Consider the following 27668-nt stretch of genomic DNA (forward strand, 5'->3'; position numbering starts at 1 on the left):
TTCACAGTGCACTACACCGTACTAGTACGTAGTACAGTTATTCGGCTTGCTTGGAGAGCTTTTTCGTATCCGTCTGGAAGAATTTTGAACCATACCGATGAATTGAGGATATGCAGTATATTTACGGAAGTGCATCATCTTTGTTATCACGGTGTTGTTAACGTAACTCTGCTCGTCGGTCTCACTTTTGACGTTAGCTCTACTAGTAGTAGCTAGGTTAGCTAATGCGACGCACGTCGTTACTAGAGGCTGCAAACCAAGAGATCCAGATAGTTAGCCTAGCCAGCTTGCCAACACAGCTCATGTTGTTGTGGTAAAATAGTGTTTAGTAAATTAAGCTTGATCACCACAGCTTGCTGGCTAGGGAACTTTTACCTACTTCCATGACTGTCTCTAGTGTTGTAATCTAGATACTGGTAGCTTCATGCTACCTGATTCTACGTTTAGCTAGTGCAAGTAGCTAGGCAAGCTGGGTGACAATTGACCGATTGTTTTTATTATAAATTATTGCTAATCGCTAGCAACATGTCGGAGAAGAGTTCGAACTCCTCAGGATCCGACGAGGATGTGGATCCGGAATCAGGACAGCCTGTTATTGAGCTCGGTGGTGTCCTAAGCAAGGTTAGTCAAGCACATTATTCAGAGTTGCCTATACTGTACGTTTAGTGTTGGACGGTGTTTTGCAGACATCGGTAACCATTTCTATTTTAACATACAACACTGTAATTACCACAGCTTAAACTGCAGCAATATCAGAGACGTTTAGAAAATGCGTCTAGTCATCATTTATACGGAGATTACATATTTTGTGCTTAGAACCTTTATAAGAAACCCACCAAATTTCTTAAGTACAAAGAGATTAACCAACCAAAGCAACTGACATTTTTGTCCACGTTATCATTCCACAGTGATAAGAGCCAAGTCATGATCTCAGTCATGTCATAATGTTGCACTTTGGAGTTGTATGCTGACTGCCTGCCCTTCTGTTTTTGTCATGTTTGTGTTGACAGTGGACCAACTACATTCATGGATGGCAGGACCGGTGGGTGGTATTGAAGAACAACACCTTGAGTTACTATAAATCTGAGGACGAGAGAGAATATGGCTGTCGAGGTGCCCTGTGCCTCAGCAAGGCTATGATTTCAGTAAGTGTTAGTGATATGTTTCTGACCAATTGCCCCCAACCTTGTGACACAGGTGAAAGAGTTTGTGAAATTCAGAGATCCCATCAGTGTCTCAGTTTTTTCTCTCACTCAGCTCAGACAATGCCTCGGTGTTCTTCCATCCAAGTTCGACCAGGAATGTGTAATTCTTCCAAGTCCCTTTTTCTTAGACCCAAAGAGGTAAATATTAACTAGTAAGGAGGCTGGTAGGACTGTGTTTTTATCAGGGAAAGTTCCAGCATGTCAAGGACTACACTTAACAGTAAAACTTCAGATAGCGATAGTAATGTACAAGGTAAAACCTTAAATCCAGAGTTTGCCTCTGTAACTTAAACTTCTATTAGCAGCTTACGATTAGCTTTTGTATTCTCTTTCTTTGTACCTGGACATTTGACACTGGTTTCACGAGACTAGCCTCCTGTCAATCAAAGAAGCTGAAACCCCACACCCCAGTTAAACATTCTCTTTTAGAAAATATCTCAATGGATTACTAAGGCCAAGCCAAACAATGTACTACATCACTGTATTACTGTAATATGAGTACAAGTCTTAAATCGGTCTAACAATCCCTATATGGGCTGTTACAGTAAGTTTCCTGAAGTAAAAGTTGCTTTGTGTTCATGAGAGAACATCATGGTTCCTGTTTTGTGCAAAAGACATTGGGAATAATGGTTTCACAGGTTGCGTTGAGAACAAACCTCTCGATTGCAAATCGCCTCACACTAATAATCAGCGCGTGTGACGGAAGCAGCCTCCCGTCTGCCTGCCGGCCCAAACATCCCAGGGCGAGGCATGTTGACAGGCTCCTCGGAGATAAGAGGAATGCAGAAAGAGACAGTGTGCCAGCGCTTCTCCTCTTTCCAGACACCCCGTGAGCCACAGAGCAACAACAGCCTCGTCCTCTCGCACGGCCTCGCACACGTTCAGGAAATGCATTTGTCTGACTGTTCCTGCCTCGGGCTCATAGTTCAGTACCATGCTGTTCTTTCCAGTCAATTCAGGACAACGTTTATGCCTCGACCAACCCACAACCACATTTGTTGCTCTTGCCCTCTCCACTTTGCTGACAAAAAACACATTTGTAACATAAATAACGGATTCCTTGTTTTGTTTTTTGACCAACCTAAATGAATGGATCGGGTTATCTGATCTCGGTGTTTATTGACCCTGTGTATCTGTAGCAGATGCTGCCTCACCTTTGGTTTCGTGCCATGTAGAAATCCTCCCAAGATACTGCTGTGTGAGACCGCAACCACAAGGTTGGCAGTTTGTGTGGTTAAACCTCGGGACTGTTTTCACAGGGGCAGGTTGCTCTCTACACCTGGTGGAGCTGCAGATAAGGAAGTGTTGTTAAGTGCAGAGCAGGGCTTTGTGTGAAGGCCGATATGGTCCTACACCACAGGAGTTTGTGTATCTCAAATCAGGGATACATGCTTGTGAGTGTTGCGTGCTAGTACAGACTAAAGCCCTACTGGTGGCTGGTACTGGAAGGGAACGCCACTGACATCATGACCCGGCTCTTATGTCGCTGCGGAATGAGAACGAGGACAAGAATGTCAGTCGTTGCGTCGGTCGGTAAGCGCTGGGGACGGTTGCCTAAGAAAGTGATAGACCAGACCCATGCGACCGCCCGTGTACTACTGTAGTCTCAGTTCAGTAGTGCAGCCCCTCTGTACTCAGATTAAATTCCAATCCCCAGAGGAAGCTTTCGAATTCAGTGCGCGCACGTGTTCAGATTCCGACGCGGGTCAGGGGCGTGGCGGGGTATGGAGTGGGCAGGGGCCGGGGGGGGGGGGGGGGGGGGGGGGTGTTTAAGATGACCCTGGCTTAGAGAGGAATGTGTGTGGGGGGGGGGGGGATTGGTGGGTTGTACACGGAGACCCATGAGGATTGCCAGACGTTTAGGAAGGAGACATTACACATGAGTTTTGAATTAAAAAGCCTCGTCAGTGAGTCACAGCGCGTAGGGACTGATGGAGTCTGTGTGTCTGGTTCCCCGTTCCCCATTCGTCCCGTCAGGATTCAGGAGAAGACGGAAGCTCGTCTGTTCTTCAGCTTACAGACAGACCACAACCGTTGCTCTCTCACTACTGCACGCTGGCGTCATTGACGAGTCTGTTCTCTCTCCACCCTCCCTCAGCCCCACGAGTTTGATGAGTGTCGCTTCGACATCAGCGTCAACGACAGCGTGTGGTACCTGAGAGCGGAGGACCCCGCCCACCGGAACCAGTGGATCGACTCCATCGAGCTGCACAAGGTCTGTCTGTGTGTGTGTCTACTGTTCAGTATGTGAGAAGCGCTAACCCCAGCAGCTGAACTGCATCACTGCTAGCGGGATCAGGGTGATGATGATGATGTCAGCGAGGTGTGTGTGTGTGTGTTTGTGGGGGGGATGGTTATCACGTTATAAGCAGAGGCTGGAACCGGGGGAGGGGGACTGTGGAATGTGACGGGGTCTCAACCACGCACCCCCCTCCGCGCCCCCCAGGAATGCTGGGAATCTCTAGGGAGAGAGCTCAGGGATCCTTCTCCTCAGACAGCCAGCAGATGGGGGCACCGCTTGCTCGCTTTCGTGTGGGGCGTGTCGGCTTATCACAATGGTGGGTTGTTGTGGGATTCCGGGGGGCGGTGTAGGTGTAGAAGGGATGGGATGTTGTTGCTGGATGTGAATCATTCCTACGTGGGTGGGACTGACCACACGGCATTATCAGTGGTGTCAGAGCTTGCACTCAAGTTGACTCCTGGATTTTGTGACCTCCAGTAACCTAGGTCATCTCCTAGATATCTTTACTGCCACCTGCTGGACTGTTATGCCATTGTTGTTCTTTTCAGAGGATCTTGATTGCATCTGGTTTTGGTCACTGATAAATCGGGTTTTTCATACCGATTTAAGGCACTGTTGAACTTCGAGAAGGAGGATTATGTCATTAATACTGTTTAAGGCCACGTGGGGTTTTTGCGATTCTAAGCGCTGGAATTGTAAGTGGAATCTGGACTTGAATCCGGATTTGAATATGGAACTGCAAAACAAAGGCCACAGTATTTACGTAGCCAGCTATAATGAAGGAGTAAACCACTTCAGCTGTGTGTGTGTGTGTGTGTGGGCAGGGACATTTGACTGTTCTCAAATGCCTCTCTTGATGAATAATGCATGTGTTGTAGTCAGCCACCCAACACAAATTCAAATAAAGAGGTACAAGGCACAGACACAGACACACACACCAGCCGATTTGCACCAAAACTAGCCGTGCTTTAACCAACAGGACTAACAAGCATTGACAGAAACACAGGAGCATTGTGGGAAGGATGGGAGACACCCAACTGGCATCCCTGCCCCCGCCTGCTCTAAGACAAGGGGCGGGCACAGCCTCAAAGCAGCATCGACCCACCTCAAGCCTCGCAAGCCACGTCAGAGCTGATAAAGAAACAGATACAGATTAAGAGGAGGAAGAAAGAGGGGAGAGTAAGAGATGGGAGAGACGAGACAATGGACAGATGCAGCTCTCTCTCTCTTTCCATCCATTCCACCCGGCGAACTTAATTAGCCTTTTCTCAGGCGCCCCCACACACCACCCACTGCTAGGCTGCTCCTCTCTCTCTCTCTCTTTCTTTCTCTTATTTTCTCCATCTCTCTCGCTGGAATGGATGCTGTTCGGCGATGCAGACAGCGTAATGAAAAGGTTTCGCGTATCTGTGTGTGTGTTTCAACTGAAGGAGTGTGTGCGCATACATGTGCGAGGTTGAAGCTGCAGCGCTAAGTCTGTTGGTCACTTTCTCTCTGCTCTCCCTTCCTCGCTGCTGTCTTCTCTCTCCCGCCCGCCCTCCCTCTCGCTCTCTCTCTCCGTTCTTGTCTCTCCCCCTCCCTCTCCCCTCACTCTCTGTTTCTGTCTCTCCCCCTCCCTCCTCTCTCTCCCCTCACTCTCTGTTCCCGTCTCTGCCGTTGAAGACCACAGATCCTGCCTCCCGTCCAGCTCTTCAGGACTAGCCCTTTTGAATTGTTTTTCTCCACGCCCCATCTTTCCACTTCTTCTATTGTTCCTATCGCATCCCTCCATCTTTCATTTGGCTCCATGAGGTGAGCCGAGCCTGCCGGAATCTTCCTCTCCCGTTCTTCCTTCCCTCCATCTTACCGTCTCCGTGGGCGCCCAGCGCGGCACTCTGGGAGCGGAGGGGCTATGTGGGGGGCGGCCGGCCGGCAGGACTGCAGCTCTGCCCTCTTCTGCTTTGGCTGCTGGAGTGGCCGAATGGTGGGGGCTCCTAGCATGTTAGCGCTCTGCTATCTCTCACCTCTCGGACCAGTCCATTAAAACGCATGACTGTGCTGCTCGGACGCTAGGCTAGCTCTTTACCGTGTGTCCCCGCCCATGTCGTTTATATGGCAGCGTAGCGGTTTAGCGTTAGCCTGCTGCATGCCACTCCTTATCGTCCATCACTGTCAGACGCTGAGCCGTGTGTGCTGAAAAGAGAGGGAGAGCATGCTATACACTGTGTCTTGTGTTCATTGGGGGAACAGCAGAGAGAGAGAGAGAGAGAGAGAGAGAGAGAGAGAGAGAGAGAGAGAGAGAGAGAGAGAGAGAGAGAGAGAGAGAGAGAGAGAGAGAGAGAGAGAGAGAGAGAGAGAGAGAGAGAGAGAGAGAGAGAGAGAGAGAGAGAGAGAGAGAGAGAGAGAGAGAGAGAGAGAGAGAGAGAGAGAGAAATGTCAGGTATCTCAGGCTGCGTCCCTAAGTGTTTTGAAACATCTATGTTGCAAACCTTCCTGAGCGATTCGGTTCCATCTGAGGAATGTGTTTCCGGGCGCTCAGGTTGTGACTGCTGAGGTGTCGGCAACCTCCACGTGTGCACACCAACTGAACTGGTTCACTGCTGAGCGCCGACAGCTTTATCAGAGCGTTGGGCTTCCTTGTTCCCTCAACGGGTCAGCTGACAAGCCAGCAGCATCTTCAGTTCTCTGTCCACATATGATGGACACGGGGCAGCACGGCTGAAGCCTTCCCAGGGTTCCTCATGTCCCCAGTGTTAGTGGACGGAGCTGGACCTCTGTGTGGCTCCCAGCTGGTTGTCTGCATGCTCTGCTGGAAGTAACGCTCTCATGCCTCTCCTCCCCCGCCCAGCGTGTTGATGGGATTTCTCAGTGCTCTGCAGATGGTTAATGTGCATTCTCCTCCGCCTCCCCTCCCACCATCCCCTTCTTCTCTCACTCTCTCTCACTCTTCCCTTCCTTCCTGTCTGCAGGCTGAGTCTGGATACGGTTCTGAGACCAGTCTAAGACGTCATGGCTCCATGCAGTCTCTCACCTCGGCGGCCAGTGGCTTCTCTGCCACCTCCACCTCCTCCTTCAAGGTAGGCTGCTCTTCTTGAGTCCTCATCCCGGACAAAGTCCCCGTCTGGGGTGGAGTAAACTACCCTGGGCCTCAACAAGGGGGGCCACATTAAATAACAATGTATCTCTGTGTGTCTTTTTTTCTCTCCGTTTACTGTCCATGCTGATCTCTCTTCTCCCCCTCCCTCTCTTCTCTCCTTTCCCTCTCCCTCCCTCTCTCCCTCTTTTCTCCCTCTCTCTTCCCTCCCTCCCCTCCTCCCCCACTCTGTCTTGGGATCAGAAGGGCCACAGTCTGAAGGAGAAGCTGGCTGAGATGGAGACGTTCCGGGACATCCTGTGCCGACAGGTGGACACGCTGCAGAAGTACTTTGACTCCTGCGCCGACGGCGTCTCCAAGGACGAGTTCCAGCGAGACCGAGGTAAAGCTGGGCCGCCCGACACGGTGGGTGGAGGGGAGGGAGCGGGAGCAAGAGAGGAGGCTCTCTCCTGCCTGGTCATTTGGGCAGACGAGATAAACACGACGGGCCGTTCGTGGCACACGGTCTGCAAAAGGCCAAAACCAATTCAATACACGCCCTAATGCCCGTGCCGATTCGTGGCTCATGTCCCTGCTGTACGACCAGAGGTGGGAGCTCTGACATGGAGCCCGTGTGTAAAAGCGACCCTGTCGTTCGCAGTGGTGGAGGAGGACGAGGACGACTTCCCCTCGACCGCGCGCCCCAACGGCGACTGTCTCCATAACAACAACGGCAGCAAGGAGAAACGTGAGGAACCCCACGTCCACCCAAACACACCTGACCTGCTGCTCTCGAATTGAAGACGTGTTTTTACAAATCATTCTTTACACACGATATTCCCTGTCTGTCCCACCCTCCCCCTCCTGCAGTCTTCCCCCCGCCAGCCCTAAAGGGATCAACGGTATAGACTTTAAGGGTGAGGCCATTACCTTTAAGGCCACCACCGCCGGTATCCTGTCCACGCTGTCACACTGCATCGAGCTGATGATGAAACGAGAGGACAGCTGGCAGAAAAGAATAGACAAGGTAGCAGACACACACACACGCACACACAGCAAGCTCTGAAACCGGATCTTCAATAGTCATCATGAGCAGAATGAATTTAAAGGAAATATATACATATATATATATATATATATATAGATTATGTTATGATGATATGAAACGTGAGGGATATGAGCGTTATCAAACTTTCTATGAAACAGAAACTGTTCTAGTCAGAAGTGCGAGACTCACAGGGGAAATGACTCGCCTTCTTTGGTTTCTTATGGAGAGAGAGGGGGGGGGGGGGGGAAGGAGAGAGGGAGGGGGGGAGGGGGAGGGGAGAGGGGGCGGCTACGGTTTTCAAAGAGGCTCAGAGAAGACAAAAGGTACCGCAAACCTTCCACAGCCTGGTGTCACCACAGCCTGCTGTCACCACAGTCTGCTGTCAGCACAGTCTGCTGTCAGCCTCCCCCACACCTGGAGACAGTCGTCCTGTCCCTGTCACTTGAGTGGGGTTGTGTGACGTGACGTGCAGCCTAAGACGCACATCTTGGCTGAGACGGGTGTGTGTGTGTGCGCGTTGGTATTTGCTGCCCTTTGTGTCGCAGCAGTGTAGCGTATTGACTAGGCTCCCTTTCCTCCAACCTGGCCCAGCTGCAGACCGGCCCAACCGGTTCTTCCATCCCGCCCAGCTCAGCCACAACTCCCAAGAACAGCTCCAGTCAGGTTCAGACTATCAACCAAGAAACCTCGTCTTTGGCAAGACAGTTGTGTGTGTGTCTGAAGTGTACCATCCACGTACCCCCACACACACACAAACTCTCTCTATGCCTGGGAGTTGAAGGGAAGATGAGCTCGCGTTCGTCGTGGTACCGCCTGTCCTTCTGGAAGTCTCCCCACCACCACAGGAGGACCGTTCCCCAGACGTTCCACAGCCAGAGATGGGTTCCTCTCCAGACCTGCAGTCTCTTCTACACAGTAGGTCTCCACGGCACCTGCCTCGTGTTTGGAATGGTTCCACGGACCGAACCAAACCCCGGGCTCTCTTTCCTCTATAGGGTAGCTGAAAACAAGAAACACCTGTTCAGGCGTGAGGTTTCGCGCTGGGGCTTGTCTGCGGTTTGTCTTAAGGGCCGTGTTGTGGATGACAGTGGTGCCGGGTGTTGATGTTGATTTTCTGGATCTTGAGGGGAATGGTTGGGCAAAAGCCGCCGTCCCCGTAGGGCGGAGAACGATTGAACCTCAACAGGCGCTTTGTGGAACCTTCTGGTCAGAAGCATGGGCCAGAATCCCGTGGCACGGCCAGGTTTGGCGTGTCGTATCAGGGCGTCGTTGGGCAGCGAGCCCCTGTCCTGTGTGGTGGTGGTGGATCAATGCAGGCTGTGGAGAGCTCCACACAGGTGGAGGTTGTGGCTGGCCTGGCTCACATGTCTTCACTGTCGCCAGTGAAGCATGGGACTTCCAAGGGGAGTTGAAGGGGAGGTCAAACCTGTTTGAGCGGCAGGTTTTCCTTGTGTGGTGTGTGTCGTTTCACTTTTCTTTTTTAGGGGGGGTGGGGTGGGGAAGAGAGGAGTGTATGTTTACACACACTCTAGAGCAGACCTGTAGGTCACAGGGTGCTGATATCCTGAGATAAGGTACTCTCACACACACACCGTTTTTGGGTTAGGGAACCAAACTTCCTGATGAGGGTCGCGATTATCCGGAGGCTTCTGTTTACCCGTCCCGCCCCTCTTGGGGGCGGGGGGGGGGGGGGGTCACCTCGTATCCAGGTCAACAGGGAAGGGCCGCCACATATGTCTGTGTCGTCTCACCTGGGTGAATGCTGTGTTTGTCCAGGAGCTGGAGAAGAGGAGGAGGGTGGAGGACGCCTACAAGAACGCCATGAGCGACCTGAAGATCAAGTCCCACTACGGAGGACCCGACTACGAGGTAGACCCAGACACCAGAGGGATTATGGGAAATAAGGAGATTGTCGGGTCCTTAAAACCGCTGTCTAGCCTGAGTGACGGTGCTGTTGCTGCTTCCTGTGTTGATGCCGTAATGTGCTGCCGTGCTTCCTGTGTTGATGCCGTAACGTGCTGCCGTGTTTGTCCAGGAGGGGCCCAACAGCCTGATCAACGAGGACGAGTTCTTTGACGCCGTGGAAGCCGCCCTGGACAGACAGGACAAGATAGAGGAAGAGGTATGGGATGGTTCCCCTCCAGAGAAGTCTGAGTTGCAACCCTTGACCTTTCACCCTAACCACACGAAGGACTGCCGTTTGTCTTTGTCTCTCTTTCTCCATCTCTCTCTCTCCGTTACTCCATATTACTGATCCCCTTTTTTTCCCCCCCCGTTTTCTTTCTCTGTTCCTCAGTCGGAGAAGGTCCGGTTACCTCGTCTGACACCGGCGCCACCGGTAGACGCGTACTCCGCCATCGCTAATCACAGATTCTCCGCCGGGGTAACGAGCCACACACATACACACACACACACCCACAACTCACCTTTAGCTCTTAAGAATCTTGTGGTAGTCAGAATGCAAAAGAATAACAGAGATATGGTGTGTCTTTGACAATCCTTCGCCTCTCTGGCCCCTGGAGGGTCATCAGCCTGCCAGAACAGGTCTAATAGGGACTCCACTCCACATCCACTGTCTCCTCCTGCTCCTCCTCTATCCCTCTCTGGTGTATGGCTGGGTTTACTGGTGGCTATTTGTTGTTGGTTTAGCTCATTTCTTGGCGATTCAGGTGTAATTGGGAGGTGACGGCAGCCGTTTTCTCTGTCCTTGAACCGTTCTCATGTGCCTCTTCTCCCACTTGCTCAAATCCTCCCTTCCTCCCTCTCTTTCTTGTTCTCTCTCTCTCCTCCCTCCGTCTCTTTCTGCTGCCCCCTAGCCCCATAGCCGTTGTTCCTCCCTGTCCTCCGTCGAACTAGTCAGTGCTTCAGACGATGTTCACAGATTCAGCACGCAGGTACGGTATGCGTTAGCAGAGAGCGCCACCTGCCTCACCGGAATGCACACTGCACCGCACACTGCACCGCAACACACTGTTCTAACCAGCAGAATGCTCTCAAGAGTGGCTTGTCGAGATTCTTTCCTGGTGCTGGATCAAACTGACGTCGCATAACTAAACTCCTGTCCTTCTCTCGCCCATCGCCTGCTTTCCCCGCCGGTCCATCGCCGTTTTGTCCCCCGCACTGCACGAACAGGCATGGACCCAGGCAGAATGAACTTTGACCTGTTCCCTCTACCCCTGCTGACACGCTTACTTCTCTGTGTGTCTGTCTGACGTTTCCATGACGTAGTCTACCTGTAGCATCTCCCGGACGTGCCGTTCCATGTGTGAGATGTCGGTCCTTTCTGAACGTGAGTCTGTGTGTCCCAGGTGGAGGAGATGGTGCAGAACCACATGACCTACTCCCTGCAGGACATGGGAGGAGATGCCAACTGGCAGCTGGTGGTGGAGGAGGGAGAGATGAAGGTGAGGGGGCGGGGGGTCGTCTGGTAGAACGAGTCTCCCCAACACCGGCGCCCATGTTGGGTGTTGGGCTCGTCCTTGTCTCGCTCCTGCAGACAGACACCTAGTACAGGGTGTGACTGGGTTCTGGTGTTTATGGTAAACCAGGCCCTGCTGTTGACTGTGTGTGTGTGTGTGTGTGTGTCAGGTGTACAGGAGGGAAGTGGAGGAGAACGGGATCGTCCTGGATCCTCTCAAAGCCACGCACGCCGTCAAGGGCGTGACGGGCCACGAGGTGTGCCACTACTTCTGGGACACGGCCGTGCGCAACGACTGGGAGAGTGAGTCCTCCGTCGTCGTCGTCGTCGTGACATTCTCTTCTTATCCGCCATGTTTTAGAGTGTTGTATGTCTTGTTGGTCTGCATCTCACACGCTCTGCTCCTTGCCCAGCCACCATTGAGAACTTCAACGTGGTGGAGACGCTGTCGGACAACGCCGTGATCGTCTACCAGACGCACAAGGTGAGCAGACGCCAGGTCACATTGGTCCTCAGGGCAGGGCTCGCGAGTACGGACGTCAGACTTTGGAGGCTGTCTCCTCAGTACCTGGACTGACGGCCAACGGGTGTGTTTCAGAGAGTATGGCCCGCCTCCCAGAGAGATGTCCTCTACCTATCAGCTATGAGGAAGATCCTGGCGACCAATGAGAACGACCCTGATACGTGGCTGGTCTGCAACTTCTCTGTTGATCACGACAACGCCCCTGTAAGTGGACATGAGAGATGTTAGTACATTTAGATCAGGAGACCACTTCAGTGCTCTGATTGGCTCCCTCGTCTTCCCCCTCCAGCCCACCAACCGGTGTGTCCGTGCCAAAATCAACGTGGCCATGATCTGCCAGACCCTCGTCAGCCCACCAGAGGGCGACAAAGAGATCAGCCGAGACAACATCCTGTGTAAGATCACCTACGTTGCCAACGGTAAGTCTGGCTCGGGATTACGTCACGTTTTACACCCAAACACATTACATTTCAGTTATCGACGACTATTTTCTTCTTTGTTTAATCAGATGTACAGGATTTAGGTGAAGTCCTGTGGTTGCATGATCAGAAGTGTTAAGTGAAAGAGTACGGGTTAGGGGTTGGTGAGTGTCAGTTTGACCTGAGGGTCAGTGCTGGGGCTGCGTCAAGTCATGTGATCCCCCCCCCTCCTCTCCCAGTTAACCCAGGTGGGTGGGCCCCAGCGTCCGTCCTGCGGGCAGTGGCCAAGAGGGAGTATCCCAAGTTCCTGAAGCGATTCACTTCCTACGTCCAGGAGAAGACCGCTGGCAAGCCCATCCTCTTCTAACTCAGCACGGGTAACTACCTTGGCAACCCCTGGCCTCACTACTCCCCTCCTTGATGGTCTCTGACAAACCTGGCAACCCACACCCATCTACAGCTTTGTGTGGTAATGGTGTCTTTCTGTTACGTCTGTTTTGAAGCATTCATATCCTGTTTGGTTGATCTTGCCTGTCTGTTCTTCCAGGTATTGGGAGGATTATCCTGGGGAGACTACATTTCCCATAGTTCCACCGTCCAGAATGTTCCGGATGTCCAAATTGTATAGATAAAGACTGGTCCAAGGCTTTAATACATCTCTAGTTGCCGTCCCAGCCATAGCGATAGACAAACATCATCAGCTGGTTATTAATATGTATTTGTATGTAAATTCAAGGAATTTCTATAGCAAATTTTGAATCGATGGAAACCAATGTTTTGCTTTTTTTTGTAAATTGTTTTGTATATTTCTTATAATTACATGGATCGTGACTTGTTTTGTTTTCCGTTATTTTAGTTTTGTCGGTTTCGCTTGCTTTTGAATCACTGATATCACAGCTTCTCGTCACACTGCTAATGTCTGCCCACCTAAAGCGAGTGAGCGCAGCGTGACCAGTTACTTGGTCCTTGCCTTCCTCTACCTCTCTGATGAACACCCAGGAGCCAGTGTGACGGAGAGGGGCAGACCCAAGCGTTCTGCGCCTAGTTCCCTTGCCTGAAGCCCATATTTCTACATCAGTGTAACCGCTGTAAAGGAGCACTTGTGATGTGTTGTACAGGTTAAGGAGTTTACCAGTGTAAATGGACTGTTAAGGGCTTGAAACCTACAAAACAACAAGGCCTAGGTAAATGTAATGGACCTTTAGTACTTGTTGCATCTATTTTCCTAGTATGAGAGTGTACATGACAGCAGTGAGAGTTAATGGCTGCAACATACAGTTTATCAGAAGTCAGTGGTTGTAAACACGAGGATATGAGTGCTGGTGGCTGCTACCAATATTTCCTTGTCCCTCCTTTCTGTACCTTCCGTTTTTAAACTAGAGTCCAGGTGACAATGATCTCCATCCTGCAGTACCAACCACATTTTCATAAATATGGCGTGAATCTGTTGTTTTCATTCACTGACTAAGGAGTGTTTTGGGATGTTGGGGGAGGGCGTCACTGAAATGTATTTCTTGTCCATCTTCGACCAGATGACATTTCACATGCCGACACGCCCAGTTTGGAAACCCCTCCCCTTGTTTAATCTTCCCAGCTTGATGCCTTCACAGCGGGACAGGGAGCGTCTCTCCGCCATGGCCTGTCCGCCACATGTGCATTTACAGACAAGAAGCTGTTAGTGGTGTGGGTGTCAGCATTTCACATGATTTCTTACCTCAACAAAATGTTTAGCGGCACAAGATTTCCGTTGTGTTTTTGTTTCGATGAGATTTGTCTCCGAGGAGACAACATGCTTTGTGCATTTCTAAGCTGTTCATCTGAAGTGTCGTCGTTTGCACTAATTGTAACGCAATTGGACAATGTTCTGTAAATAAAATTGTTACACTACAGAAATGGATTGTGGTAGTGCTGCTCTTCTATGGTGCATCTACTTATTCTCTCTCGCACAAAGCATGTTCAAAGTAATCTGCTCCAGTGTTGTAGTCAAGACCACCTAAACTGTGACCACGTCATGACCAAGACCAAAGTATTGAGACAAGGCCAAGACTTTGAGGGGTCGAGACCGGGTCAAGACCAAGCCAGGGCGAGACCGGGTCAAGACCAGACCACTCAAAACACACGAGCAGAAGGGTTTGACTGGGTAAAAAGTTGACTGAATATTTGAACTCAAAATGAGCACTCTTAAAGTAGTGCCGTGTGCTTATGGGCAGAAAACGGCGTTATTTCTTCTTAGAAGTGGAGGCACATTAGTAGCCTACTCGGTCTTCACTCTACTTTCACATCTCTCTCTCATCAAAGTGAAGGAGCGCTGTACCGCGGCGTTTAACTAAACTGTAGTAAGTCGGGAGAGGTATGCAGCTGGCATGAGTAAACGTTGATGTAACAAAACTTAATATTCATCATTAGCTAACGCTACATAGCTTTATGTGGCTTGGCTCGTTATCAAAAACAAAATCTGGCAAGCAACAGAAACTAACGCCTTGAAACATGTTACAATACAACTGGCGAAATCTCTGTGTTACGGGGGTAGAGATAAGAGTTTATGTACAGAAGCCTATTGCAAAGGTTATGTAGCTAGCTTTGCTAGCATCACTTAGGCATAGCTTACCTTTTTTATGTTTTCTTTCTAAATGCCGGTAAAAGTTTGATGTAGGCCTAGTCCCAGCCGTCTCAGTGAGCGTCTCTTGGCAGAATTTACACACGACTGCGTTTTTTTTGCCGCTATTGTAAACTGTTGGTGGTTCAGGTAACCAAATCTAATTATGCCTGATTTGGCCGACATCTTCAGACTTAAGCTGTTTCACATATCTTCGTCATTCATTTTGGTTTGCGAGGAGGGTTGATGGGTAATTTTAAATGATAAATTAGTTATTGGTTGCATTTGAAGCGTGACGTTTTACACAAAATAACAGGAAATATATTAACAAATACATTAAGCAAGGCAATTTAGTGATATTCCCGCAGTGGTCTTGAAATAAAATCTAGAGTCCTGTTTGTCCAAGACAAGACCCAGTAAAAATGCGGTCGATTCTATAGGCCTACAACACGACCTGTTCTCAAGAGAGACCCCTTGAATATGTATTCAGCAATTTATATCTTTATTTATATCTCTTCTATATATAAATACACATTGTCTTTACATTCAGTGATTAAAATATTTTCATCTCCAGCAAACAGTATATTTATTGAGATTAATTTAATAAATTATGGTCTCAAAACTGACAAAGGTGATCATGGAATTCAACAAGACATGTTTGATGCGATCGGAGGCGTGACAAGGCGTCTGTCGAGTGTAGGCTACTGCTGCTTCAGTTTTAACAACACGAGGACACGCTCATTCAGTATCAAAGGATATCCTGAGAAAAGGCATCTTCAGTCATGACCCCCACCCACCCACCCCTTTTCCCACAAAAAAAATCGCTCGGCATAATAAAATCTACAATAGTCTATTGTCTGCATCTACATGTGCTAGCGATGTCATACAGATGTGTGCATGTAAAAATGTGCATATTCACTAATCCAAAACAGCGTTCAGGTTCGGTGACCTGCCTGTAACCTCAAACGTTCTTCGAGAAAAATATTTCTTACATACGGTAATCGTTACTGACATAACATCCAAAGTGCGGTTTAACGAGAGCGACTGTGTCATCTTTCTGGTCTGTGCTTCTTTCAGAGACCCTGAGGATCAAGCTGTCACCCCCCTCCCACCAAGCAGGGTGACAGCGTCTCTTGCGTCCAAAGCGTCCTTGTAATTCCTCTGTGATTGGAGTGATGAGCGAAGGCATTGTCCGAACGCCCTCTCACATGCCAGTGTCCTTTTGAGTTTTGGCCTCAGCGTCTTTCAGTCTCAACACATTTCCATAGCGTTTCTACTTGATACAAGTCCCAGGCCGCCCGCACTGGCCTGCGTTTAGAGGTGTATTTTCAGTGTCCCCCCTCCCCTCCCCCCAACGCCTGTGCAGGAACCAGAATCCCACAGCAGTCACTGTAAACTTACTTACCCAACCAGCCTCCACAAAGCAGGTGCTACAACGCTTTAAAAAAAAACTATTCTGGTCAGCAGAGAAAACGTGCCAAAGAAATGTCCTACCTCTTCTCTGTATATATTTGCTTTTTTCTCTAAATCTATATATACAGTATATATATATATATATATATATATATATATATATATATATATATATATATATATATATATATATATATATATATATATATATATATATATATATATATATATATATATATATATACAGTATATATATATATATATATTACTATTAGGCAATGGAAAAAAGATATTCTACAAAAAGAAAACTCTGTGGCACTGCGCTGGCATGCTCTAGGAATCTGCACTCGGTCGTCTCTAGTTTGGTCACACTACAGTAGAATGGAATGTCGTTGAGAGTCCATATGGATGTCCATCACAGAGGGATCTACTGGGGTTCTCTAGTCCTCAGCCAGAGGAGCATCATGGTCCAAGGGGTCTGACGCTAGGGTGAGGGTGGCGGAGGGGGATCTAGCAGCGCCAGGGGCGGAGTCAAAGGTCCTCAGCCTATCCAATGGAGCGTAGCGATTGTCAGATGATTGACAGGACAGAGGAGGATAGGATGTCGAAGCCGCTGCTTTCACTGGAAAAAGAGAGACAAACAAGATGCCAGGTCATATGGAGGATACAGAATGCCAGTTTTACTCGATTAAAAGAGCGACATTTTAGATGCCCAGTGGACATTATGTTTTTTTTCACGTCAGACTAAGGCAGTGGGGTTCTCAACCTTGGTCCTCAGTGACCCCGTGTCCTGCATGTTTTCGATGTTTCCCTGCTCCAACACACCTGATTCAAACGAATGGTCATAAGCAGGCTTCTGCAAAGCTGCATAACGACCCATTCATTTGAATCAGGTGTGTTGGAGCAGGGAAACATCTCGAACATGCAGGACAGGAGGTACCCGAGGACCAGGATTGAGAACCACTGGACTGAGGTGCGTGACATCCGACTGGAAGAGGAGGCTCGCACCCGCCGCACACAAGATAAGGAGGCCCCTCCTCCCTCTCAGTGCATGTCCGCCTGTCACACATGCAAATGCTGTCGCAGTATGTCTGAGTAAGGCATTGACAGGGCGTTGAATAGCTCTTTGTTTGATTAGCAACGTCTGGCTGTAGTCCTCCTGCTCATTTCGAAAGGGACGACGCCTTTTCAGTCCAGATGAACAAGAGCCGACAGGTACGCCGGCCTCCTAGACGACCGATCGCAGGGCTAGGTGGCTCGTAGCATGTGAGGGGAGTCCTCACCAAGTAGACATCCAACACGGAACCGTCGTCGCGGTCCAGTTCCACATCCATGGTGCTCTGCTCCGAGGTCAGACAGATAGCGCTGTCCTCCAGGGTGAACGTCGAGCTGGACGCCATGTCGTCTCTGAGACCAGAGGGGGGAGAGGAGGAAGGCTACGTTACCGGACAGAGCTGTGCAGTAAAAAAAAAAAAAAAACCCACAGGATGAAAACAGAAGCGCGACCCAAACCCGCAACATCTCCCATTGACATAAACAGATGTTATCATCATAGCACTGCACGGCACAGCTGCCATATCAGAGAAACCGACATCAAAGACACAGGTGGGGGGCTGTAGTCTGGGGAGGGACGTGAAACCAGAGAGCATGTCTGGTGTTTGTGTAGTGGGGGTCCTATCTGGTAAGCTCCGGCTTAAGACTGGAGGAAATGAAGGAATCTGGGATAGGAATCTGTAGAATGATGTGTTATTGTGGAGTTCTGCTACTGATGTATGTATGGACATCCACAGGGAGGTGGTCATATTAAGACATGGACGGACATGTCCATGAAAGCCATTCGGTTGTTAGAGAGAGTGGATGTTGTTGAACAGCAGGGGGCGCCTTTGAGGCTCTGTAGTGTAGAGGGTATGGAAAGGTTGCAGAGAAGCCATTTTCTGTCATGTCAGGTGAGTTCTGACTTTGCTTAATCCTGGAATGTGTTTTCCCTTTTATGAAAGTGATCATCCAAACTTCACCCCACCCCCCTTTACACTCTCTCTCTCTCTATCTCTCTCTCTATCTCTATCTCTCTCTATATATCTCTCTCTTTCTGCCGCCACAAGTCACACAGCGACATAGAACACAAGCCCATTACTGACTAACTGACAGACTGATTGTCTGCATGGAAAAAGTCACCCAGTCACCAAATGTTCCCTTTTGTGACATTCCCATTCTTCAACACAATAGCCCTAATGAGACCTTCTTAACACCTCTAGTTAAATATTCATGGCAGCAGTTGCGACAACAATCGAGGGCAACCGACAGGTGCATGAGAATTAGACAAGACCAGGCAAGCAACACAATAGACCCTAAGACCCAGACTAGCACCTGACACTATTGGACACCCACCCCCACCCCCACACATACCAACAGAGAGGTGGGCCAAGAAGGGGTAAAAGGAGGTGAGTGAAAAAAGCAGGTCCTGGTAAATTCTAGAAGGATTAGGAAAAGGAAAAGCCCTAGCCGAGATATAATTATATGTACTGTATCTTATCTATACACCCTGAAATGCTGATGATCTAATCTCTATCTGACTGTGGTCTCTACAGGTGTGTTGAGTCACCTGGTGTGCAGGGGTCATGTGACAGAGCAGGTGACAGGAGGATGGGAGCGACCAGGTGAGGCCAGGTACTCAAGGTCAGGGTTTACCACCAACCAACACAAACCTATTATCACCCAAATAACACCTCCCCCCACTCCCCAAACACACAAATAAAACACGTTTTCCATCGGGATGAATAAAGTATCTATCTAGCCACACACACACACACACACACACACACACACACACACACACAAACCATTCCATACGCCCCTCCTACAAAACCCAACTAACCACTCCAAGATGACAGACTCTTTTGATAACCGGTCGATAACAAGTTCCCAACAGGCTCTCCTTGATCAATATAAAGTGCCGTGGCGAGCGGCGTAGACAAGAACATTGATAAAGTGTGGAACAGATCAAAAGCTGAGCATCTGCTCTCGCCGGGCTAGGGGGTTGTGAGAGGTGGAGTGAGGGAGAGCGAGCGAGCGAGGGAGAGCGAGCGAGCGAGGGAGAGAGAGCAGCGTGACCTGAATAGAGGGGGGGGGGGGATAGAGAAGGGCTTCCTGTTCAGGAGGGAGAGTGGTGGGGGATTGCGGATGAGAGAGGAGAGGTTCAAACACAGCTCACAGTGTGAGTGGTGGGATGGACAGGAAAGTATGGGTCTGGGGGTGGACTGTGTTTTTGTGGGATGGGTGGGTGGGTGGGGTGTGTGGAAACAGCCGTACCTGTCGTCAGTCTGGCCCTCCAGGCATACATACACCGAGGAGGAGGAGATGGTTCCCATGGAGGAGCCTTCGTAGAAGGACTGGGGCGCGGGAACCAGGTCGGGGCGCAGGTAGGACCCAAACACCGCTGGGGGAACACACACACAAACACAGTTACATACACACTGTTGTATGATGTCCTTTGACATAACCTTGCCTCTGCCATAGGGAGGAACGCTAAATACAAACTGCCCAGACTCGCACTGGGTTAGATTTTGGCCAGATGAGTTCGATTATGAACCATGAGTTCAATACTACTGGCCGCTGTTCCGCTTTACCAACCACACAGAATTGAAGTTCAAAGGTTAAATCAAAAAGGAGATTAACAACATTGCTTTACGGGAAGCTTGCGATGGCGAGAGCAGCTAACACGTGAGGTGAAGTGAAACTTTAACAAGTCCCACGCCCTCCTCTCTTCCTGTGTGATATTGGCCAACAGCCATGAGCACACCGGAAGGTCCAAAAGCCGGGCTATTGCCAACTCAATTACCATCACTGCCACACACACACACACATATATTTTGATAATGAGTTAGGAGGGCCGTTAATAACAGGAGAGGATCTGTTTGGTTTCCAGCAGGCTCACATTTCATGTGGGGACTGCCTGTCCCCAGTGCACAGGACAACGTTTTATGGCCCCATCACAAGTATCTGTTTATGGAGCCTGAGTGACTTGAAACAGCCCTATCGATCCCACACTACCACAGCTGTGATTTACAAGGCAGATTGGGGAGTAGTTAAGTGTCTGTTTGGGGCCACCGACAAATCCAGAATGAGTGTAGGAGGTTGTATAACATTGTGGGGTATGACAAACTGTTGTGAAGGTTTTCGTACCGTTCACTGTAATGGTTAGCTCGTGTGTTATTGTCGTTTCAACCAAAATGTTTGTCATTTTGTTGCTGTGTTCCATTTGTTCTCTCTCATGTCTTACTGGTGTCAGTGAGTGTGTGTCTGTGTGTGTGTGTGATATACTGCACTGTACCGCAGTGCACCGTACCTTGTCCATCCAGACTGGCCAGGCTGCGTGCGGCCCCCAGCTTGTCTCTCTTCTCCTCGTTCCTCTCCTCCGTCTGCGAGGACAGGATCTCCTGGGACGAGGACTTAAGAGCAGGGATGGACGTGCGGGTCCTCTTAGAGGGGGAGAAACGGATGGCTGGAGAGGGAAACAGGAGAGAGAGAGAGAGAGAGAGAGAGAGAGAGAGAGAGAGAGAGAGAGAGAGAGAGAGAGAGAGAGAGAGAGAGAGAGAGAGAGAGATGGAGAGAGGGATGGAGAGAGGGATGGAGAGAGGGAGAGGAAAAGAGGGAGAACGAAATAGAGGGAGAGGGAGAGAGTGAGAGACAGGGAGAGAGAGAGAACAATCAAGAGTGATAATTGGGGAAGATAAAGGCAAGGAACGGATTAACCCCATTGCACCAATATCGCGCGCAATAAAGCCCTGAGCTTCAGTCCCAAATTAGCTGTAAAATGATCAGTCAACTGTTAGTGCATAATGATCGTTATGCAACCGCCCCCCCCAACCCCCCACCCCACGCCTTCCCTGTTCGGCCTCCCAAGCAGAACATTAAATGAAATCCCCCCCCCCCCCCCCTCCACAACCCACCCCTTCTCTGAAGCATCGCCATGGTAATAATGAATCCAAATCCTGGGAATCACCACAGAAGCCATCTTAATCACCGCAGAGACACCGCAGAGTTATGTAAGGTGCTCTTTAGGTGGATCTTGACATGAAGTCTCACAATGACAGGGAAACCTTTACGATCGACAACAACATGTCACTAAACCAGAAATCAGCCTTCGGGCCCTGAAACCTGACCCACTTGGCTGTGTGTGCGTAGCTGTAGCTGTGAGTACGCGTGTCACTGGATCGCTCTTATAACCAACCTGTTTAGCCTAACTTTCACCAGGTGACCTGGTGATATCCAATAACTTTCTTCCTCTAGGTGAGTCCACAAGGAAGTCATGTAGACAGTCATATACATACAGTACGCACACAAAAGCAGATATTCTCGTCAGTGATATCAGGAAGTTTGAAACTTGAGAAGATACGCAAACCCCGAAGTGCACGCTCTTACAGGAATCGTTGGACACTCAAATAAAGCAGCATTTACAGTAAATCCTGCTTCGAGCCATGCTGTTGTCAACTAATAACAGGCCCAATCATAAGGAGGTCATGACTTAGGCTCCCTTCCTCTGCCAGTGGAACAAGTCATTGCCGGGGTGACGTATCACTAAACATGTCGTCCAGGGTCGGGTGAGTGGCATCGATCGGAACACTTACTCTGGGTCTTCCGGAACACCCGAGTGCTCATGAACTTGAGGAATCTGTTGGCGTAGAAACCGGGCCGGTGCACTGAGACCGAGTCCTGAAGAGGAGATGGGGGAGAAGGGGCGGAGAGAGAGGGGGGACAATGGCAGTCTTTATAAGGCAAAGGGGGGGATTGATATCAAAAAGAATGCGACCAGTGAATGGCCCGTATTCATAAGGAAGGGCCGCTCGGAGTATCAGATGTGTGGTTCATATCGACTTACGCCGTCGTAGACAAGGGCTTTCCACGAGTGCTCCAGCTTCTTAATAAATCTGATGGGGGAACAATACAAAAGGCTTTGTCACAGATATGTCAGGTTGGTTATGCAACTTCTAGCTCAACTCCCACCCACACCCACAACCACACACACACACACCCACACCCACAACCACACACACACACACCCACACCCACACCCACAACCACACACACACACACCCACACCCACACCCACACACACACCCACACCCACACACACACAACCACACACACAACCACACACACACACCCTAAAGCCTTTTCAAGCAACCCTTTCTGGTTGGCTCTCAACACACCAGGACATCAAACAATGCTGTGAGGGGGGCTAAATCCCATTCTCTCTCTCCTAACCCATCTGGGAATGTTACTGATGGATGAACAGGCAGGCTGGCGGCGGCTGAATGGATTAAGATGATCATATAATCACAAATTGGAGCTATTTGTTAGTGTGTGAATCTGCCATCAACTATCGGCGAGGCCTAAATCATGGTGACAGTCAAAGTGGAGGCTGATATGCCAACCAGGGAACAAGTTTCAGTTCAGCTCCCCTCTCCATGGTCTCTCTCTTTCTCTTTCTCTCTTTCCTCCGCCCGGCAGCTCGAAATCAATGACTCAAGAAAGAATAAACAGATAGATGGTGTCCTGTTTTACTGGGCGGGGTAAAAGAAACAAACAGAAACAAAAGGGTTCTTAACTGAAACAGCCTTCTCCTGGTGTTCCTTTTGTATTGGGGCTACCGTTACCATGTCAACTACGCAATGTCGCGGTGTGATGTCGCGGGACCCCTGCGGCGCCGTACCTGTAGGACTGCAGGATGTCTATGATGCCCAGGAAGATGAGCAGCTTCTCGTCCTTGTGAGATTTGGCGGGGATGCCGCCCATCCTGAGAGACACCAGAGGACAGAGCAGGCTCACAGTCAGTCTCTCAGAATGCAGTCGGGCAGGAACAGAACGCAGGGCGTCTGTCAACTATTCACCCCCCCCCCCCCCCCCTGCGCTTCAGAGGCTTCCTGGGAGGACACAGGACCCTCCCACCAAGGACACGATCACTTTGAAGGATGTGAGGCAAAGGAGTGACGCGGCGTCGGGCGAGGTCTGTTTATGTGTTTACGTGTGTGTGTTCACGCGCCCTGTGTTTGTGCGCATCCGAGTGTGTGTGTACGCGTGCGTGTTCCCGCTCACGTGTCGTCGGTGGTGAGGACCTCGGCCGCCTTGCCGTCCCCCTGGATGGACTCCATGGCGGTGGAGTAGAGGACCCTCTGGCCCACAGGCCTCTTCCCGTCGCCCCCCGCCTGCCCCGGCTCCGCCCCCTCCTTCGGGGTCTGGTCCAGAACATGCACCCCGAGTAGCAGGCTGTAGTCCATGATCTTGAAGCTCTCCAGGACCTGCACGGACGGGATTCCACACCAAGTCAGATACCCTGATACCCACAACAAAACGTCACCACAGACTGGATCCTATCACGGTTTTCTAAAGGCAAGCCGAACACAGTGCACACAAACACCTCCACGGAGAATACCGAGAATGTCTGCGTGCAAGTTGAAGTAGCACTGTGCGTCTGTCCTCTGAATGATTTCGTTGGCCTAGATATCCTGTCCCTCAGTGAGCACAGAGAGTTCAGGAAATCTGAGTGGGAAGCCTTGGACCTGGATAACCAGAGGTGTTCCGTGTTACACATTGACCTGTCCGAGGAGGCCCTGTTTTCCGGTGCCTCCCAGGGCCCAAGTCCACTCTCTCTCTCTCTTCCTACCTGCTCAGGACAGAACAGTCAAGAGACATGAAAGAAGCCTCTTGGAAAGACCGAGAGAGAGAGATGGGCAGTGCGGAGGTGGGGCTGGGGGCTGTTGTTCCTTGTTTTCTCAACCCTGACTGACTTTTGCATCTCAAATGAATGCTTATGAAACTGTGCCTTGTATGGTTGGCCTGCTCCTATTTTGAAGCTTCCGACAACAAAATAAACAACAAAATAAACCCTTTTTCAAGGCTCATATACCACATCTTTTTTTGTTTAATCCTTTTTTTACAGCTAGCCATATTTCCCAACCATGTGACCACAGGAGGAATCAGCTCATCTCAGCAACCTCTCATCCTGCCTGTCTTCCTGTCTGTCTGCCTGCCTGCCTGTCTGTCTGCCTGCCTGCCCGCCTGCCTGTCTGTCTGTGTCGCAAAAGAGATGAGGTTGGTGAAGAGAGGAGGAACAGGGAAGTTAAGAGGTTATGGACAGTGTCATGGAGTGGAACATTCTGTTAGCTATTTAAAATAGACCCAACATTCATCATCATTGTCATGGAAACCTCATGAGTCAGCTCTACGCCAGGGCCCCGTAAACAATATTCCTGACATCATCTCATCATCCTTGTTCCCAGTGTGGGGCTAAACAGACATCAGAGCAGCTGCACAGCTGTCTTTAAAATCACTGAGCACAGAAATGTGAGCTGGAAAATGCAGAGAGGGTTGACGTGTTTCGATCTACACAAATACACACTCACTACATGTACAGAGCCGACCTGGTCACCAATAGTAGGATAGCCCTATCACTAATGACCTAGCCCTGATTATAGTAGCTCTTCAGCCACAATCTTTATTCGTGCAGAAAAGATTAAGTACAATAACCTTGAATGATGTACAATAACCTTTGTATCCGGTTCCTTCGAAATATGTCTCATTTGTTCAAAAATATGTTCTTGTTCATAGAAATCCTATGAATACGGCGACAAAATAATGAGGAAGTATACACGCACACACAGACATGGTGCTCTTGTTTGAGTTTTGCCGTCGCCCTGTCTTGGGAGATTTGCATGCCAGCTATTTGACTCCCCCAACATATTCAAAAAGTGGCCATTTTGAATATAACCACACACACACACACAGACAGACAGACAGACACACACAGACAGGCAGACACACACACACAGACAGACAGACACACACACACACACACACAGACAGACAGACACACACACACACACACACACAGACAGACAGACACACACACACACACACACACACAGACAGACAGACACACACACACACACACAGACAGACAGACACACACACACACACACACACACACAGACAGACACACACACACACACACACACACACACAGACAGACAGACAGACACACACACACACAGACAGACAGACAGACAGACAGACAGACAGACAGACAGACACACCCACACACACACACACACACACACACACACACAGACAGACAGACACACCCACACACACACACACACACACACACACACACAGACAGACAGACCCACACACACACACACACACACACACACACACACACAGACAGACAGACACACCCACACACACAGACACACACACACACACACACAGACAGACAGACAGACACACACACACACACACACAGACAGACAGACACACACACAGACAGACAGACAGACAGACACACACACACACACACACAGACAGACACACACACACACACACACAGACAGACACACACACACACACAGACAGACACACCCCTGCCCATGGAAGATCATTAGTCTCCCAGCTGGCTTGACCACTGCATCTAATCAGGCCTTCCAATACAAACACAAACAACATGACCACCAGTGTTTGTGATCTAAAAGGCTTGTAAAAAAAAAAAGGCTCCCCCACAACAAGCTTTTAAAAGTGTTCATATCTCTGTATAGGATTTACAGATGCATTTTTTCTCCTCCAAAACTGTCCTTTATAAAAAGCACAAGTGACTATTAAGAAATAACCGATAACACTCCACAGCTTTACTCCACATCTTACAACACCTCCTGTGTTAGGTCATGCTGTTGACAGTTGAGCTTTGGAGCTGTTTCTCAGTTTTGGGTGTCTGCGCGCTGCTTCCGGGCCTGTGCTTCTCTCTCCACAGTGGGTCTCAAGCTGCAGTGCTGTGTCTCCAAAAAGCCCACCAGTACAGCATGGGCCAGCCACACACTGGGCTCCTTTGAACAGGCTGAACAGAGCTCCTCTTCACCCTGCGGTGGTCCGGGGGACCAGGGTTGTGCCACACACGGCCGCCCCCCACCAGCAGCTCTCATATCAGCCTTTAGGAGGGACGACGCGGAACTTCCTGTTGTGGGTCATCGCTGGCGGTAGCCGTGTTTGGCCGTGACTTATTGCGCATCTGTGTTTCCTGGTTACACAGATTTATGAGCCTGACTATAGTATATGGCTCTAACAACATCTGCTGACAGCACTAAAGAGGGGTGGTTAGATAGTTAAGAGAGAGAGAGTGTGAGAGGGAGGGAGGGAGAGAGAGAGAGAGAGAGAGAGAGAGAGAGAGAGAGAGAGAGAGAGAGAGAGAGAGAGAGAGAGAGAGAGAGGCCAAAGTTCTTCCAGAGGAGTGATAGAATCCCATGACCGAAGAACAGAAGGGAGAAGAGGGGAAGAAGAAAGGAGAGAAGAGAGGAGAGCAGAGGAGAAAAGAGGGAAGTAGAGAGTAGAGGAGAATGGGGGAGTAGAGAGAATAGGGGAGGAGAAGAAGAGAGGAGACTCATGAAAAGCTGTCTCTACATGACAACATGACCCGCCCTGTCTTACGCAGCACACTATTCCTCCGTGTGTCGGTGTGAATCTGATTATGTGTGCGTGTGTGCGTGAACTTCTCTCACACCGAACAGGAAAATTTAAAGTTCAAGACACTGTACTCTGCTAGAGACTGGCCTGTCAGCTTGTTTCTGCTTGTTGTAGCTCCCATGGTAACACCCAACCAAACATACAGTGCTGTTTGGAGAGCTGTCATAATAGCTTACAGTAGGTTGCCATTGTCTCATCCTCTCAGTGTGTCTGGCCACTTAGTGACGGTGACATTACCATGACACAACACGGCTCTCTGTTACCAGTCAGACACATGCAGCAAGGGAATCTGTCACCGACTCCAAACATTCTCCTCGCTCTCTCCCCCTCTTTCACTCTCTCTGTTCGTCTCTCTCTCTCTTCCTCTCTCTTTCACTCTCTCTGTTCGTCTCTCTCTCTCTTCCTCTCTCTTTCACTCTCTCTGTTCGTCTCTCGCTCTCTTCCTCTCTCTTTCACTCTCTCTGTTTGTCTCTCGCTCTCTTCCTCTCTCTTTCACTCTCTCTGTTCGTCTCTCGCTCTCTTCCTCTCTCTTTCACTCTCTCTGTTCGTCTCTCGCTCTCTTCCTCTCTCTTTCACTCTCTCTGTTCGTCTCTCGCTCTCTTCCTCTCTCTTTCACTCTCTCTGTTCGCCTCTCGCTCTCTTCTTCTTTCTTTCACTCTCTGTTCGCCTCTCGCTCTCTTCCTCTCTCTTTCACTCTCTGTTCCTCTCTCGCTCTCTTCCTCTCTCTTTCACTCTCTGTTCTTCTCTCGCTCTCTTCCTCTCTTTCACTCTGTTCCTCTTCCTCTCTCTTCCTCTCTCTCATCTCTGTTCTTCTCTCCTTTCCTCTCTCTCTGTTGTTGTTTCTTTATCTCTCCTTTTCATCTCCTCTATGTTTCCCTCTCTCTCGCTAGTCATACTGTGGCACTCTGCATGGATTATTCATGTCCTGAGTAAGCTGACCATATGGAGGCCAAGGCGGGAGCTGCAGTGAGACGGAGGGAGGTGGAAACCAACACAAAAAGAGAGGGACAGCGGGGTACTCTACATTTCTCCTGGTGACCCACATACAGCAGCACGGACCACCGTCCCTGGCGGTCAGTGGCCTCCCTCCCTCCCCCTCATGCCCCCCTCCTGCCCCTGCCCCCGCCCCCCCCACCCCTCCTCTGTTGTTGTCGGCTGCAGTGTTCTGTGGGCCCTGGGCTCAGTTGCTTACTCATGGAAACGGACAGAGAGATTCTGCTTAGAGGGCGCTTTGCTTCCC

General features: G+C 49.9%; 2 protein-coding genes across 2 annotated transcripts in view; one reads left to right on the plus strand and one right to left on the minus strand.

Annotated features, from left to right (window-relative positions):
* The first annotated feature begins 36 nt into the window (after positions 1-36).
* On the plus strand, positions 37-13800 carry cert1a (ceramide transporter 1a). Its single transcript, XM_084690191.1, is given in 19 exon segments — positions 37-621; positions 1011-1145; positions 3304-3420; positions 6396-6503; positions 6764-6902; positions 7161-7247; positions 7370-7372; positions 7375-7526; positions 9324-9416; positions 9583-9669; positions 9844-9930; positions 10364-10441; positions 10856-10951; positions 11136-11268; positions 11379-11449; positions 11564-11692; positions 11778-11907; positions 12147-12284; positions 12455-13800. Coding segments are annotated over 18 exon segments (1869 nt in total). The 5' UTR covers positions 37-525; the 3' UTR covers positions 12275-12284; positions 12455-13800.
* Positions 13801-16187: 2387 nt separating this feature from the next.
* The window catches only part of pip5k1bb (phosphatidylinositol-4-phosphate 5-kinase, type I, beta b), a 33121-nt gene continuing 21640 nt past the window's right edge, over positions 16188-27668 (minus strand). The window contains exons 8-15 of the mRNA XM_084690305.1: positions 23012-23214; positions 22629-22712; positions 21795-21843; positions 21544-21628; positions 20262-20417; positions 19226-19352; positions 17200-17323; positions 16188-16538 (exon numbers count right to left, since the gene is read on the minus strand). Coding sequence (XP_084546431.1) covers positions 16536-16538; positions 17200-17323; positions 19226-19352; positions 20262-20417; positions 21544-21628; positions 21795-21843; positions 22629-22712; positions 23012-23214 — 831 coding nt within the window. The 3' untranslated portion in view covers positions 16188-16535. The remainder of the gene's footprint in view (positions 16539-17199; positions 17324-19225; positions 19353-20261; positions 20418-21543; positions 21629-21794; positions 21844-22628; positions 22713-23011; positions 23215-27668) is intronic.

The sequence above is a fragment of the Hypomesus nipponensis genome, chromosome 24 (genome assembly GCF_054491055.1).
Source record: "Hypomesus nipponensis isolate SF chromosome 24, ASM5449105v1, whole genome shotgun sequence".
Classification (NCBI taxonomy): domain Eukaryota; kingdom Metazoa; phylum Chordata; class Actinopteri; order Osmeriformes; family Osmeridae; genus Hypomesus; species Hypomesus nipponensis.